This window comes from Arvicola amphibius, chromosome 9, assembly GCF_903992535.2.
Source record: "Arvicola amphibius chromosome 9, mArvAmp1.2, whole genome shotgun sequence".
Taxonomy (NCBI): Eukaryota; Metazoa; Chordata; class Mammalia; order Rodentia; family Cricetidae; genus Arvicola; species Arvicola amphibius.
Genome location: NC_052055.2, coordinates 88,312,693 through 88,330,565, shown reverse-complemented (window position 1 = coordinate 88,330,565; position 17,873 = coordinate 88,312,693). Strand labels below are relative to the sequence as shown.

Here is a 17,873-nt window from a genome sequence, read left to right as displayed (position 1 = left end):
CCTGTCTCCCACATACATTTTCCTATAAATGCTTTATAGACATATCTCTATGGGAACACACTCAGGCTTTGTGTGGCTTTAAGGGTCACACATTTGCATTCTATCAGAAGAAACTCCACAAAATCATGGATATAAAATCAAGATGAGAGTGAGTGCTTCATTTGACAAACCACAACCAACCAACAGCAAATATTTAGAAGCCTAAAACTGAGATAAGTTGCAAGCTCACAAACATATCTTCTCTCTCTCTCTCTCTCTCTCTCTCTCTCTCTCCTCTCTCTCTCCTCTCTCTCTCTCTCTCTCTCTCCTCTCTCTCTCCTCTCTCTCTCTCTCTGTGTGTGTGTGACAGAGAGAGAGAGAGGATAATTTGGGGGGTTTTGTCTGACACCTTGTTTGAGACACAGACTACCCACATGGCTTCTCTAAGAGGCCCTAGGGATTCTCTTGTATGTGCCTGTATGCCTCCTATCTTGGAATGAAGCACTGAGACTGGACATGTTTGTATTACATGTTCAGCTTTATGTCTTAATGCAGGATCTGGGGGTTCAACTCCAGTTCTCACACTTGAACAGTAAGCACATTACCACTGTGCTATCATCCTAGATCTGTCCCTTTTGTTATAAGTAGAGCCTCTGAGCAAGTTATAACACGAATGTGATTTTATTTAAAAAATTCAATAGAGGAGAGAAATACAGGAATTTTTTCTCTGTCTTCAATGACAGAAAATATATTAGTGATGTTTGGTTGTTGATATTTATCTTCTCAGAAGCCTGCATTTTATGCAGCCTCTGTTTCCATTCTCCTATGCCATTTCTACAGCTCAATCTAATTTACTGTTTTACTAACTTTTTCTCCCAGATTCTCTACATTTGCAGTGATGATACTTTTCCTGGCTTTGCCCTCACCATTGCTCATGGCAGTTCTCCTCTCCCTGGTTCTCAAAGATTTGCCTGTGATCTCTATCTTAGAAACTTTGTAAAACAACCATAGCCATGATTGGCAACTCCTTTTACTGGAACATGGGCAGTGTGGAAGTTTGAATGTTGTTTGCCCCATAATCTCCTAGGGAGTAGCACTATTGGGAGGCATGGGTCTCATTTGAAGGAAGTTTGTCCCTGTGGGGGAGGCAGTCTTTGAGGTCTCCTGCTTAAGATTCGATCAGAGACACATTCTACTTCCTGTTGCCTTATGATCAAGATGTAACCAGCACCATGTCTGCCTGCACACTGCATGTACCCCACCCTGATGATAATGGACTAAACTTCTGAAACTGTAAGCAATCCACCCTAATGCGCGAAACAATCCCACACCAGCTTGGATTCAAAGGGGTATTTATTTTAGGGGGAAAACTTACAGAAACCGTCCAACACAACAGCCAGGAAAGGAGTCTAGTGACTGGAGCAAGAGCTAGAAGAAAGAGAGAGAGCAGAGGATGGCCGCTCTTTTTAAAAGGGAAATAGACCACGCCCAGTGGGCTAGTATTTCAACGGCTATTGGCTGAAGGAATGGAAGGCGCTTCCTCAGCACCACCCCAATTAAAATTTTCCTTATAAAAGTTACCATGGAAGCCTGGTCTACAAGAGCTAGTTCCAGGACAGGCACTAGAAACTACAGGGAAACCCTGTCTCGAAAAACAAAACAAAACAAAAAACAAAACAAAACAAAAAAGTTACCATAGTCACAGTGTCTTTCACAGCACTAGAAACCCTAAGACAGGCAGTATTAATTAGATATGCAATTTATGCTATTCTTCATTTTCATTTAATAATTAACAAAATATGCATATGTGTTTTAATGTATATATAATATTTCTAAAAATATAATAAGTAGCTTAATCCTATTGTTGCTACTAAGCAGTTTACATAGAACTGAAAAGACAAATATAAGAAATATTTTCTGCCTTTGGGATATGCGAAGGGTTGTAATGGTCAAAGATAAGATAAAATGACTTATAGATAACAAGAGTGATAAGAGCCCCACAAATCAAATCCATTGTTTCTGGTTGTTATAGGACCCACTCTGTCTCTCCAGACGGGTAGGATTTTCAGACATTCCTTCCAAACTCTACAGATGGTCGTCTTTCTAGCAGCTGGTTTCTGGGGGTATCCAGATCCCTGTGGTGGAGGTATTCATGAAGGAATAGGAAGATGTGCTAAATACTAACTTGAAAATTCAGTCACCGCCTGTGAAGACAAAGTGCAGGTAGTCGGCCAGCATAGGTGTGTTCTCTGTGAGAAAGCACCAGGTAGGATTCTGCTGTGATCTTTACTGAGAAAAAGAACAGTGTTTCTGGACACTGAGGACAGTGCACAGCTAGGCTAAGCATCTCTAATACTGCACCGAAATTAATAGCTCATCGGTAGCATCGGCATCTGCCCCAGTGACTTAATATACCATGATTAGACCCGTCTGTGTCTTCAAAAGTGTTATTTCACTTCTAACCTCTGGTAGAGCTGATGAGATTCTAATTCATTCTATGTAAGTTTTTGTTCAAATACAATTGTCAATTTTTCTAATTTCCCTCAGTTACAGTTATGGCCCGCAAGTTGTGAATGTGTTCGGTGAGAAGATGTTTAACAAAAGAAAAAGAAGCTTTCAAATGTTTAATGTTGGGATAAGAACCCCCAAACAATATATGTGTGTGTGTGTGTGTGTGTGTGTGTGTGTATACACACATATACATGTATATGTATATGTATGTCACTAATGATGACCTTAGAACAGCGATTTCAATCACTGTAAGTCATGTCTTTTCAGGCAAGCTGCAGGAGTAGATTTGATTGCCTTCATGCATTTTGTGTGGTCAGAAACTTAATGCTGGGGCTCAGCAGGAGAAGGCCTGTGAAGAGGGAATTGACTCACACTGGGGTTTCTAACAAAGGGAACCTGTTTTTTTCTGCAAAATTTTATCTGAGAGTTAACAATTCCTTTGAGATTTTTCACTATCAACTCAGCATGGTGCTATTATTTTGCTATTGAGACACTTAAACTTTTGTTTTTCCTTCCTAGTACAGGGGAATCAATAGTCTGAAAGTTGAGCAGAAAGCAGTGGTCTCTAACTATAGTCCAGTTAGGTACTCCAGAGATTGCCACTAGTGGCTCAGCAGACTCGCCTGAAACTTTGTATGTACCCAGTGAATTATTTCTAACAGAAAATAATTATAAAATATTGTCAGTGGTAGGTCTTCTTATGATTTAGGAGATAAAAACAAAAAAGCCGTATGTCCCCAAACTTTCCTGTGATCCATGCTATGTTACTGTAGAGACCCTGGGATGTCTGCCAACCTGGTACTTTCCCCTTTAAAACCCAGTGTTTCTCTATAGAAAACACAGGCCATGCTAGGTGGCAGGAGGCTATTTTCTTAACTGACTTTCTAGCATCCCAGATGACTCCAGTTTGTGCCAAGTCGACATAAACTAGCCAGCAAAATATTTGTATGGTTTAATGAGTGCTAAGAATTAAAAATATATCTAAACATAACAAAAATGATGAGCAGATATTAGTAAAAAATGAATCATTTTTGTAAAGTATGGAATATTATCTCTATTAAATGAATAGTTTGCATTATTTATTAAATGGATAGTAGCTTGAATATCTGTACAGAGAAGTGGGAAGTTTTGATTCAGAGTAGAACCAAAGATTAACAAAATAAGTACATGGATTGTATTATATTTATTAGGTAAATATCATCAATAAAATATTTGATGAACTTCAAACAGCATAAAAGTGCATATATTTAAAGGGGTATCACCTGGCAATGTTCTGCCATTATTTGGAAGTATTTGCTAAACAACTCCTTGAATAGTGTTTATTGTTATATACATTTTAACTGCATACCATGGAGCACAGCACCTAGGATAGAGAAATTTAAAAACAAGGAAACAAAGAAGAGATGAGTTGAAGACTCTTGGCAGTTCTGTAGATCCTTGGTCCAAGCTGTCCTCAAGACCTAATGGCATATTGCTATTGGATTCTTGAAGTTCCACACAGAACATTCCGACCATGCCAAGTTTATATTTTAATAACATAAGGTGAGATGTATATAAGACAAAAAATGATAATCATCTGTGAATTAAATAAATCCATAATGGAAAGATATTATGAAAAACACAATGTCATTTTATATTGTAGTTTGCCTTTATTCAATATTTACAGTACTATAAGCACTTGTGGATGCCTATAAGTGTTTAAGAGTATTTACTGTCACAGTGCACACTGTACCTCTGTGGCAATGCCACTCTGTCTCTTTCGTTCAGCTGGATCCCAAACAGAACTCTCACCCACTAACCTTGGTCCTCCCACCCTGGTTTAGGTTAAGGCAATTCTTTTATCCACAAATATTCATTTAATGAAAATTTTACAAAAAACAAACAAAAAGGAAAATAACTCTTTACTGTGCCCACCCACACCTATCTCATTACCAAATGCGGTAGGGTCCCTTTGCCGGAGAATCTTCACTGTCTGCATCCCCTCCAAGCCATCATTTTGTCAAAGCGGGATGCTATAATGACTCACAGTGTTCCTGCATGGCTTATTTATGTATTTCAGGAGTCATGCTATGATCTCCATGAACTAGGAAGAACCAATATAAAAACCTAGGTAATATGGAGTCTTTGTCCAGTAACTTATGGAAATAGAAGCAGAGATCCATAGCCAAGGACTGGGTCAAGCACTGGAAGTTCAGGTGAGGAGAAGATGGAGGAACTATGTGAGCGGGGGGAGGGGAGGTGGTGAGGGGTTTGGGACGGTAAAGATCATAACGGGGAAACCCACAGAGACAGCTGATCCAAGCTTGTGAAAGCTCATGGACTCTGGACTGACAGTTGGGGAGCCAGCATGGGACAGACCTGGGTCCTCTGAATGTGGGTGACAATTGTTTAGTTTTGTCTTTTGTGAGACCCCTGGTAGTGGGACCAGGACCTGTCCCAGATGTATGGGCAGGTTCTTTTAAGCTTATTCACTATGGTGGGATGCCTTGTTCAGCTTTAGTGCAGCGGAGAGGAGCTTGATCCTGTCTCAGGTTGACGTGATGTGCTTTGTTAATTCCCACAGAGGTCTTATCTTATCTGAATGGAGATGAAGGAGTGGATGGGGAGATGTGGAGGGGAGGCAGGGGAGGGTGTGTGTGTGTGAGAGAGAGAGGGGGGGGAGAGAGGGAGAGAGAGAGAGAGAGAGAGAGAGAGAGAGGGAGAGCATGTGTATGTGTGTGTGAATGTGTATGTGTGATACATGCACGTATATGTGGGTTCACTCATCCTTGGATGAACATGTAGAGTACAGAAGTTGACTTTATGTATCATCCTCTATTGTTCTTCATGCTAATTTTGAGGCAAGGTCTCTCACTAAATCTGGAGCTTACTGTTACATAGAGTGGCTGGTCAGCAAGCACCAGCAGCTGCCAGGCTCTGCCTCTCAGCTTTTCAGCTAAAGATATGCAGTACCACATACACACAAGCTTTTACGTGTGTACCTGAGAGGTACACTCAGCTTACACAGCAATGCTTTACTCTACTACCAAGCCCTCCCTTTAAATATTTGAATGACCTGACTGAACAAATACATACAACTACACACAATAGTGACAATGCACACAACTGTGGGGCTCCAAACTGTTTTAAACAGGAAAAGTTTTCACATCTCCCACCATCTTTTAGTTCACCCGTGTAGTAAGGACTTATTTTGTAAATAATCCATCTCAGGTAAGAGGTGTCAGATTCCTGACTAAACTTTGTGTCAGCTTAATTACAAGTTGAGATATGTTTTCTGACTTTCCATTAATGTCGAAGTTTTACACATCAGTATCTGGTATATGAGAGATACTACACATGTATGTATTTTGTCAGTTCTACTAGAATGTCCTTATTTAATCTTCCTTCAGTCCTTAAGATATTTGTCGGTGTTTTATGTTAAAACAAAAACATGCACCCAGCATTAAGCATTAGTATCTTCTTGAGTGGAACCTACCAACCATGATTATTTTGGATGAAGCTTTGACTGGTAATTAGCTAGCATATAGTGTATAATGATTTATATGATTTTAGAACCCAGCACATGAGAGCAATTATTATTGAAGGGTTTCAACTTAATGAGCAACGATTTGCAGAGGGATTTAAGAAGAAGACATTTGTTGGCAGAATGAAATAAATGCTTAGATTACAGGGCAGGCATAGTAGAGGAATTAAAGACACACATACTTTTTGTAATGTACTTTCAAATGTATCTATTTATTCTTATTTTATGTGTATGAATGCTTGTGCATATATGTATAGGCATGACACAGTGCCCTTGGAGACCAGAAGAGAACATCAGATCCACATGGAACCAAAATTACAGACTTGTAAACTGTCAAGGATTCAAGGAATCAAACCCAGGTCCTCTGCAGGAGCAGTAAGTGCTCTTTACTACTGAACCATCTTTCCAACCCCAACAACAACCCTTTTTTATTGCATGATGATCTGGTTTGGTCATTATGGTAGATTCCTGAGATTACAAAATCACAGGACATGAGCAAGAAACTCCCTTTCCAAGCTTTCCAAGCTTCCTAATACAGCAGAAGCAGACACAGAGAGACTATAACACAGTGGCTCCTGGACCAGTGACTTTTCTTAGCAAGGTCAGAGGATTCTAGGAGATACCAGATGATCTGGACATACAGAGGATTCATGCTACATAGCATTATCCCCTGAGACAATCAAAACCATCTTCATAAGATCAACTGTGTCTGTTATTACAAAGATAACCACAGCTGGATATGCTGCGTGCTGACATTTTCTCATAGAAGAAGGGAAGAAGGGCTATTGGAAACTTACCTGAATATCCATTCACTTCTCTAAGCTAATTGTATGCGATTCTGCTCTAATTGCATGTGGATTTAGGGGTGGTGAACTGGATTACACAGTCTGGAGATGATATGGTGAAACAGACCCCACTTATGGAGCTACAGGAAAACCACCATCCATGCTGGACGAAGACTTTCCCGTGTAGTTGCTCTAGAGTCACCCCGCTCCTATTAGTAACACCTCACCATGTGCTGTAAGCAAGCCCAATTTGTAAAGATGGGAACACCTCAGTAGGTGTTGACGTCATACGAACTGCACTGATAACACTGATGAAATGCAATCTTTTTCCCTAAGCGTTCACATGTAAATCTATGGCTTAACTTCTGTTGTAAATGATATTTGTGCCCTGCAACTGACATTACCTTCTACTTTCATGGAATGGAGTTTACTTTCTGAATCAGTAAATTTAATTCTTCCTCAGTACAAATTTCTTGGGGGTACTTACATATTCTTCATAAGCCTCATGGGCTGGAGGTGGGGGTGCTCTATATCCTGGTACAGCTGCTGTCCCCCTGGAACGAGGTGTAGGGACACCTCTTGCTATTGGGGGCACTGGAAGAGCTCCACGGGTAACAGTGGTCCCCCGAGGGGCAAGAACACCGCGTCCAGGTGGTGGTGGTGGAGGAACAGCACCCCCACGGCCCCTATGAGAAATAAGAGACAAATAGATGAAAGCAAAGAAAGACAAGAAATTATGTGTTCATTCAGTTCACTGCATCTATACAAATCGGTCTCTCTTTCTGACAGATAGTATATAATACATAAAGTGCTTTGAGTCACATTAAAGCATATTTTTTAAACATTATGATTTAATGAAAGCCATGAAATATATTTTGATATTTTCAGTTATATAATTTTAAAAAGGAGAAAAAAGAAATGGAAACCGAAAACTGAGTTCTTTCTTGATTATATTCCAGACTTCAAAAGAACAAACCAGACAATTTTTTGAGATGTAGTACGTTGGCTAGATGTGAGACCGTGTGTGTGTGTGTGTGTGTGTGTGTGTGTGTGTGTGTGTGTGTGTGTGTAAACTATCTCCATGTTGGGAATTGTTGACAGTGATCTCCAGTGTGGTCATATTTTTTAAAAAAATCAATAAAATGTGACATTCTGGCCAGAGTGATGTCACGGTGCAGTTACAGTAGCTTGAGTTTTGCATCACACTATTATCTCCCGAGATAGTGAAGTCACTGGCATATTTTCACTAGGTAACTTCAGGGCTGCTGAATTAGTGCTCAGCAATGAGAAGGCCTAAGGAATGTTTTCTACCATATTAAAAAAAAAGTGATATGAACAAAGGCATGAGAGCAAAGGATGCCGCCATTTTTCTGACATTCTGAAACATTTAGAAAGGATGTTCATCTGAAATCTTTAGACAAATACATGGTCATTTCATTTTCCATTGTCTGAAAGTATACCTCTAGAAAGCATGGTTATCAGCAAGAATGCTAAGCTTTGAGAAAAATGATGATCATTGCAATGCCAATGATCATAGAGTTCAGCTGTGCCATCAATGGAGGCATGGGTTAAACTGCTCTCTGATCAGCCATCAACTGGCTCTTTCACTATGGAAGAAAATTGTTGTGGGACGATGGTTTTACACTGTAAAGATTTGTTTTTTGTACTTCTTTAATAAAATGCTGATTGGCCAGTAGCTAGGCAAGAAGTATAGGTGAGGTGACCAGGCAGGAAGTAGAGGCGGGGCAATGAGAACAGGAGAGTTCTGGAAAGAAGAAAGATTCAGTTTTCAGCCATCATCCAGACACAGAGGAAACAAGATGTGACTGCCTCGCTGAAAAAACTACCAAGCCACGTGGCTGACACAGACAAGAATTATGGGCTAATATAAATTATAAGAGTTAATAAGAAGCCTGAGTTAATAGGCCAATCAGTTTATAATTAATGTAGGCCTCTCCATGTTTCTTTGGGGCTGAATGGCTGCAGGATTAGGCAGGACAGAATCCTTGGTCAACAGAAAATGAGTGTTGGGAACGAATTCTTGGCTTACCCAGCTTATGAGTAGAGACTATACAAAACAGTAGCCAAGAGCCAAGTCCATAAAGGACCCAAACCTGCAGTGCCAGTTTCAAGTACAATGGCTGGGAAGACAAGCTAATGTTATCAGATGACATAAAGATACCTGTTAAGTGTCATTTACCTTCACCGAGCTCCTAAGTTGTTGTCTGCATGTAAAATGTGTGAACACATGGTGCCCAGCTCTTAGTGATGTTTTGGCAGGTTCTAGAATCTGTTGGATGGGGACCTTTACTGGAGGAATTAGTTATCTGTGGACACACAAAGAGCAAAGCTCTCCTTGTCACAGGTCTCCATCACAGTGAGTCATCTTCCACAGGGCCTTTCCAAATATGATGAAGGTATCCCCTTCAAACTGTGATCCAAATAACCATTCTTTCCTGTTGAGTTGCTTCTTGTTGAATATTAGCTTATGATGAGACATGTCACTAATATAGCCTCCAAGTGCCTGGTCCTCAATAATAACATACTCCTAGGTCTGACGACTAGGGTAATAATTCCTATTTAGTTTAGCATTTTAATGCTTTTAAAATGTACATGTGTTGATAATAAACTACATGTGCTGGCTATGTCAATGAATAATGGTAGGTAAATATTTCAATTACCTAGACCTAAAATAATATATTTCGGATTGAGAGGTGACTAGATTTCTAAATCTATATAATATTTCTGCTTTACAATTATGTCATGCTCATATTGATTCTGATTTTTCATTACATTTCTTCTTCAACTAACTCTTAGACCCAATCTTAGGAAAACTTCTTCCAGAGTATCTCATTCCTTCTTATATTTCCTGTCATTTCCTGGCAGTATTAACACCATTGCCTTCTCCCATTCAACCTAAAACATGCACCATCTCTTTTAGGATACTGTCCAGGGCTAAATCCCCAGTGCATTATTCTTTTAGTTTCTGACTTCTTCAAAGAGCATTTTCTGCATTTAATCTTCTCTTCCTGTTCATTTCTGAACCAAATGTCATCTCTTTAGTTCTTGTTTTCAGCACTCTGGGAAGACACTTGGCTGAGTCTGCCAAGCCCACAGCCTACCAATTTCCTCTTATAGCTCCCATGACCCTGTGTCTCCTGAGTTATATTTAAGACTTCTCCGAACTATTATCTGGAAAATGTTTCTTTGGACTTTTATTCTTTTCTCTATTCTGTCTTTCTGTATTTCAAGTGCTGTTCATTTCTGCCAGCCTCAGGTCACTGGTTTGTCTTCATTGTTTTCCCAGTTGTGATTCAGACTCTTTCACCACTCCTTAGCCTTGAACACAGCTAATTGCTCAACCTCTTCATCATCATGCCAATTTCCGAGCTCCTTTCCAAATTACAGATACGGTTCCATACCTTTAAAATCTACTAGTTCTATATGTTACCTCTAATGTTGTCCTCCAAATCATCCAAAATCTGCCCTTTAATGTTAATAATGCTCCTTTATTTATTTGATTAAGAAACAAATTAAAACTTTGGAATAAAGATTCACCAAAATTAAAGTCTATTCAAATTTGGTAGATACTCTGAGCCAAGAGAAACATTTCTCCTTTAAGTTTCCATCAAGATCTGGTTCCCTATGTTAGTAATACAAGAAATTCTATTACTATGATGCCTTTACGATATCATAATAAGATAAGTAATTATTTTAAGGACTTAGATTCTCAAGGAATACTGAAGAAATGTTGCTTTGTTTGGTGTATGAAATATATAGTTAATGTTTACCTTTTAAACTGCTAAGACAGTTAAAATAACATTTCTGTACCACAAATTTGTGAGGTTTTATTGTTCAGACTCTAGCATTAACCTATTTAAGATGATTTGCAAGGATGCTACTTTGGAATAAAAAAATCAGGCTAGAAATGCAAGTTTTATAAAAGACTTGTCTCATGTAAAGTGTTGCATCTTGTATCAATAAGGATATGACCTGGCAAATTAGTAAAATGTTTACTTTTTAGTTTTGGGATGAAGTATGAAAAAAAGCTCTGGAAAATTTTGGGGTCTTTTCCTTCAGGTAGATTTAATTGTCCCAAACTACATTGATTCATGTATAGAGCTAACTGCTGAATATTCTGTTTTGGAATCCCTAATATTTTTCTGAAAAATAAGCAAGGTTTTAAAATATGAAATGGAAAAAACAGTGGTGTAATGATAATGATTGAAGTGTTTGGGGCAGAAACTGCAGAATACTTTAGCTTGTCTTATATTTTATCATGACAGGTGAGACATTCATAGTCTGTTCTTTACAAATATTAGCCAGCTATACAGAAAAGAAAGTAAATGATTAAATGGATTATGCAGCTTGTGTGTGAGGATTGTGAGTTGTGTGTGTGTGTGTGTGTGTGTGTGTTTGTGTGCTGTGTGTGATAACTTTTAAAACCAAAAGGTTGATTTTGGCTCCAGGTTTTTCTAGTTCTGGGCTATGATTGGGAAGACTCTGCTTTAAGACAGCTGATAAGAGGCCAGACAGAGTGTAGGGCAGCAAGGTGGGCAAAGCTGTTAAACTTGTGGGGAAGTAAGAATAAGAAAACCCAAGACAGTAACAGCTACAGCATCCTTGCAAGGCATTTGATACTATGACCCCAGACTTTCCACTATGCCTTACTTTTTGATGTTTGTTTTCTGCCTCTGAAATAGATGTTCAGTAATGTTAGTCTGAGTTCTCTGCTGTTTCGTCTCTGATTTGGGTATTAGAGTATGCATGCATCTTTGCCTTTTGGCAAATTAATACTTTCTATTTAAAGCTTAAAAATTTATTCAGACCCCTACAAAAACAAAAAATAATTATCAAGGATTTTGCAAAGCCAATATATGCATGAACTTTATATAGCTATGCTTTTAGTGATGCCATAGTGAGCTTCTTTTTTTCTTACACAATGGAGATATATTCAATTCATTTATATGTCAACTGATAATATTATATCCCTTCAAGAACCATATATGGCATGGATAAAATATGCAGTTTTCTATTATGCAAAGATTTTCTGGTTTTAAAAAAGCAAAAGATCATGTAACCTCTGTCATCTAATCCTGGGGACAGAACAGGGAAGTAGAGAATCTGAGGTTCCCACCTTATTTTGTAAGGATAGTTGTTAAGTCTTCAAATTCATGAATTCTGCAGTCTGAATGTATCTATTTTTTTAGGTAACATTTTAATATTCTTCTTTACTTTGTTGTTTTGTTTCTGAAACTAGCTCCATGGCTGGCCTCGAAATCACCATGGAGATCAGGCTGGTACTGAACTCACAGAGAACCATTTTCCTCACTCTCTTGAGTGCTGGGATTAAAGGTGTGGGCTAACACACTTGTCCCACCCAACTTTTGTTCCTAAGTTTATAAAAAGTACTTATCTCAAGTTCAAAAAATGTGATGAATTAATGTGTGCCAATGTCTTCTTTGCTATTTATCCATCCATTCTTACTGTTTTGTTATGCTGTGAGTATTGATGAGACTGTTGTGTTTTGTACTATTTAAGCATCCAGACTTACTGTCATATTATAATGTGAGTGTTAAGGAATTGTTTAGTTCTCTTTGGGATTTTGACATAGAGCAAACACCTGAAGTCATCATTTGCTGTTAATCCACTAAGAGTGAGAACTCAGGTACCTTGAAGGAGCTATGGGAGTAATTCTGATTCCTCTGCCTCTAAGACCTCGGCCACGGCCAGACTCTTCGGAGCCATTTAAGTAAGACAACTCCCGGAGCTGTTCTTGGCGAATTTCATCATTATAGTCCTAGAAGGAAAACAAGATAGGCATGATGAATTATTATCAGATGTTGGCTTCTTAGCCCTGAAACACACAGTCCAAACAATAAGAAAAAGACTGAGGATTCAATTCCGCGACAGAACATTTATCTAGCATGTGAGGGACCCCAAGTTCTGTCACCAGAGTTTCAAAACTGAGGAAAATAGATCAAGACAACAATGTTGTGGGGCCAGAGTAGAGAGTACCTGCGTGGCTTGCCTCAAAGTGCTGATTCTGATACTCAAGAGCTCGAGGTAGAAAAGGATGCTCCCCAAGAGTTCAAGGACTATATGAGAACATCCTGGATTCTAGGCCAATCTTGGCTAATGTATAACAAAAGAAACAAAACAACTTTGTCTGATTCCTGATTCTTATGTACAAGACCCCGGAAATGATGCTTAAAAAAGTGCAAATTTCTTCCAGCCTCTTATTTCATAGTGAAAATGAAGATGATTCTTTCATCAAGAAAGTACTCTTCAAGACACTGGATTCAATTCTCTTAACTATCATTTTAGGGTTTATCTGAAGAGGGGAAGTAGCAGCAGGGTATTAGTACACTGGAAGGTACTGTAGCTAGAACTGCCAACATCAATATTATGGAAAATAGACTGCACTTGGATGAATATATGTAGAGCATGAGTATATGCTATTCAAACAGTTCCTGAGCTTCAGTCCAAAAGGGGACAGTCCTAAGACCCACGACAGGTGAGATTGTCTTAAATTCATTAAAAGGATGTACGGCACTAGGCTTTGTTTCAGATACAGAAATTCTGGAATCCCACCAAATAACCAGGCCTGCAACATTTCCAAATCAAGGAACTTCCTTACGTGTTTTATCCTCGTAAAGTGGGAGTCACAATGTAAATCAAATGTTACAGTCACAACCAGATGCTTGGGTGACACACCTGCCATTATTCTTCAGTTAGTCATTTACAAAGAACTAAAAAGTAGGCATGAGACATTATGGATGGATTTAACCTTTAATGAATAGTGCTAGCTTTAATTATTTCCACATCTAATACACATACACACATATACAGACATAGAAATACTTAGATAAAGACACAGATACACACACAGATACAGACAGACACACATACACACATCCTTGTGACACAATATAAAACAGAGTAGTTGGATATTTGTGCCAAATTGCCAACATGTTCTTTGTCTCCTGGATTCATGCCTCTGGAAGTTCTAGTAACCTTGGCATTGGCAGAGTGGAACTTTTATGCTGAGTACAAAACGTAGCTGAAGTGACTGGAAAGCACTTGTGTACTGGAATTGAGTGTTTTGGCATTGGCAAAAATTATATCACAAGGTAGGGGTCTAACTCAGTTTTTGGAAGGTAGACCATGTGGGGAGATTCCAGTCACTCTGCCCTTTCTTCCATCCATTCTGAGATGTTGGAGAGCCATTCACAGCTCTCTTTTCCTGGTCAAACAGGTAGCGACCAGAAACATCACCTGCAAATCTCAGAAATCTATTTTTCCCAGGGTAAAAGATAATAAACTGGTATTCAAAGTCACTAAGGATCTTGGTTGATTTGATCTAAGGGTTCCAAGAGCAGCAACGGTTTGTAAGCATAGGATGTGAGAGCTGAGCTTCAGAGGCAAGCTTAAACAGCCATTCTCCACACATCTGGATGACAGTTGGATCTACCTGCTATCATCTATTTCTTGTGTCGGGTGCCATCTCAGATGGAATTCAGTATACCTGAATAAAATATCTAGGTATCAAATAGTTTGAGACATTTACTGAATCTCTGTTTAATGTGTGAGTTCACTAACTCAGTGTCATGGCTATTTTGCTGCTCTGGAAAATTCTATTAACTAGGAAAGATTAGCAATCTTGGTTAGATGAATATTTTACCACGAAGAATAATTCTTAATGTAAGTAAAGCCACTATTGACAATATACAAGCGGATTCCTTATGGACTTAGCGGGAAATGTTCCCTTTAAGAGATTAATTGCCTTCCAGGTTTATGGTGACCAAGAGAATGGAGACAAGTAATTACAAGTGTAACTGACCGTGAACTGCAGTTGCTACCTTCTGAAATACTACATCCTCGAGGCCATGTTGCTAAGAGTTTCTCGCAGCTCCTGATGCTAAATTAAGTCTATTCCAAGGAGACACTGGATCCCTGTATGTTTAGTACTCCTTTTCAGTATTGCTGAACTTATATTTTTACTTCAGCACATCAAAGAAGTCCAGAAACTCACATTTCTCTTTCCTTGGTTTCAGATATTGTCTGGGAGAGTCCTCCTTATTTATTAGAACTATTTCGACATTGTCACAAGAGCACTTTCTCTAATAAAATACCTCCATGTTTAATCCACTTTAGCATTCACTTCTTCAAGGACTCAAGTGGAAATATAGAATTCTGACAAAATCGAGTTCCTAAAATCACAGAGCTGAGAGCTTTGACAACCTCATTTGTATTAGTGCTGATGGAAGGTGTTCCATTCACCATACTCTGTACTGTTGCTGAATCAGTGTGACTGACATTTTCCTACTTTAAAATGGCTATAGAAGGCTAAATATTAGACTCACTACCAATAACTGGAAAATGCAATATTTTGAATTTAAAGAAAAAATACAACTTGCTTATTGCACCAGTTAATGGGAAACTAGGAAAGACTCATAGAGGTAGGCAAACATGAGACAGAGAATAGAACAATTTCATTAGTACAGAGAATTATGGGGGCACTGAATACGTTGCTTTTTTGCATGAATGTGATGAGATAGGAGGAAAAGAAATAGACATTTAAAAGCTTAAGGGTGTCCTGGTAGGAAAAGTAACACACTTCTTTCTTTCTATCACTTCTAAACTGTTTTACCTTTTTTAAATACCAAAATTGGTTTTGGAAATATACTACTTGAAATAATCTCATATATACTCACAATACTTTGCATATGTTGCTTCCTCTGAATGAAATAAATTCACTCTCTGAAACAGTTTCCATGAAATGTATGATCGTTCCCTTTTGCCTCTCAGTTAAGGCCCTCCCATTGTGCTGGCATATGGTGTAAACAGTACACACACTAAAAAGCTGGGAGCAGGAGGATGTCTGGCTGTTCCTAGAAAGGAATTATGTGCACAGTCCACATATTAAACGTATACGCTTAATTTCCAGTTACATACAGTCTTGTCCATCTGCTGTGGTGGCATTTTGCCAAAATACAAATTGGGAAGATTATTTAACTTACATTTGGATGGCAGGTAATGGCAGGTGTTAATAGGCAACCTGGGGGTTCAGTCAGGGACCATTTTTCTGCCAAATCCTTTCCATTAAGACTCAGCAGGCCCCGGTGCCACACATTTAAAACTGTGGCCATGGGCAGATGAGATGCCTCAGTGGATAAAGGCATTTGCTGCCAAGCCTGACAACCTGAGCAATCCTGGAAATCTACATGGTGGCAGGAGAGGACTGACACCTGCAAATTGTCACTCCCTCCCCATGGTTGTCATGGTACCAGCCCATTGTATATGTATTTACGCGCGCGCGCGCACCGACACACACACACACACACACACACACACACACACACACACACAAAATAATAAGGACAAGAATGTAAGCAATATGTGAACAAAAAATGACACATATATTTTAATCCTTTCAGGTTATAACAAAGAGAATGGAAGAAATATCAACCTCTACAAACCACAGTAATAAACAAGAAAGTGAAATTGCAGATGGTGGCACATGCCTGAAATTCAAAATTCTAGTACCTTCGAAGCAAAGAAAGAGGACTATGAGTTAAAGGCCATCCTGTGTTAAAAGAGTAAAAACTAAATAAAAGGAAAATGTGGGCTCTGAGCCAATATCATAGTTATAACTGAGCCAAAATGGATAGAAAACTTTAAAAATACTAGCAGAGATTATTTAATAAGACAAAGATTAGGTAGCTACACTGAGCCAGCACAGACTGAGCTTTATTCAGCTCACACTAGAAACCAGAAAAACTATTATCAAGACATAGTCAAGGAAAGGTAAATAAAGATTTATTAAGAATCTGCTGAATGAGTGATTCTGTATTAAGTTCATTTAAAACATTATAATAGTATTTATCAAAGAAAACAATATCAGAAATTCAAGATTGCTTGGACTCTGAGCCTTGAATTGCTATTGCTGGCAACTTCTGATTTCAAATATCTTTTACTGTTATCAAAAATTATTATACTGGTCTACAAGAGCTAGCTCCAGGATAGGCTTCAAAGCTACAGAGAAACCCTGTCTCGAAAAAAACAAAAAAACAAAAACAAAAACAAAAATTATTATAAACTATTCAAAAATCATAACCACTTGTGATGATAACTAAACAGACTGAATGCATGTATTATAGGATTATTAGAATGGCTTATTTTCTTTTTCTTATTTTCTTTATAATACATTGGCTACTAACATATGAGGTCTTCCTATAAAGATCTGTGAAATGAACAACAAAGAACTCAAATATTTGTTGTAAGATTTTTAATTTAATGGTAGTCTACCAAATAAGCTATCACTTCAAGATAGATTTAGGATGCTAATATTCATATAGCCGCAGATGTCAGATTTGAGCTGCTACAAACACCAAGTTCTGTTTAACAAACTAAAGTCAAAATCAATATAAGCTTGCTCATTAAATGTTCTTAGCTAATTCATAAAAAATTCCAGCATGAAGGAGGGAAAGCAGACACACGGTGCCACCCATAGCCAAGTAGCTATTGGCATTGGATTGCTGCAGGACGAGAGAAATAGATCAGTTTCCTTCAGGGGAGTGACATGATATATTGCCCACATTTTAAGGCAGGCCCCATCCACAGGTGTAGCTGGTCAACGCAAACAAGATTATATTTTTTAAGGAAAAGAGAGGTGAGAGACGGGGGGGGGTGTTGGGAGAGAATCTCAGTAGGGGGGTGGATATAATAAAATATATGACATTCTTAAAGAATAAATGAGAATATTATTTATTTTTTCTTGGCACCATATTGAGTTTCAAATAAAAATAGGTTTTAATCCTTTATCATATTTAAGTCAACTTTTACTTATAAGGAAAACACTTTAAAACACTTTCTATAATAACAATCCAATGGCCTCCAAATCTTCTTAAGTGAAAAATCACAGTGGAAAGCATAATTTGAGAAAAATGTGTAAAAATTCTGTTTGTAAACAGGGTTGATGTGGGTGACTGCTCTCAATAACCCTACAGCTTCAAGCCTTTTTGAAGACAAGGGAAATTCGAAAGTATTTTTTCCTTAAATTTTGATGTTTT

At 38.4% G+C, this 17,873-nt stretch overlaps 1 protein-coding gene across 1 annotated transcript in view; it reads right to left on the bottom strand.

The window, feature by feature from the left end:
* Nucleotides 1-17,873, bottom strand: part of Khdrbs2 (KH RNA binding domain containing, signal transduction associated 2) — a 415,186-nt gene that overhangs the window by 143,949 nt on the left and 253,364 nt on the right. Inside the window, exons 5-6 of the mRNA XM_038343217.1 lie at nt 12,471-12,598; nt 7,286-7,484 (exon numbers count right to left, since the gene is read on the bottom strand). Of these exons, the coding sequence (XP_038199145.1) occupies nt 7,286-7,484; nt 12,471-12,598 (327 nt within the window). The remainder of the gene's footprint in view (nt 1-7,285; nt 7,485-12,470; nt 12,599-17,873) is intronic.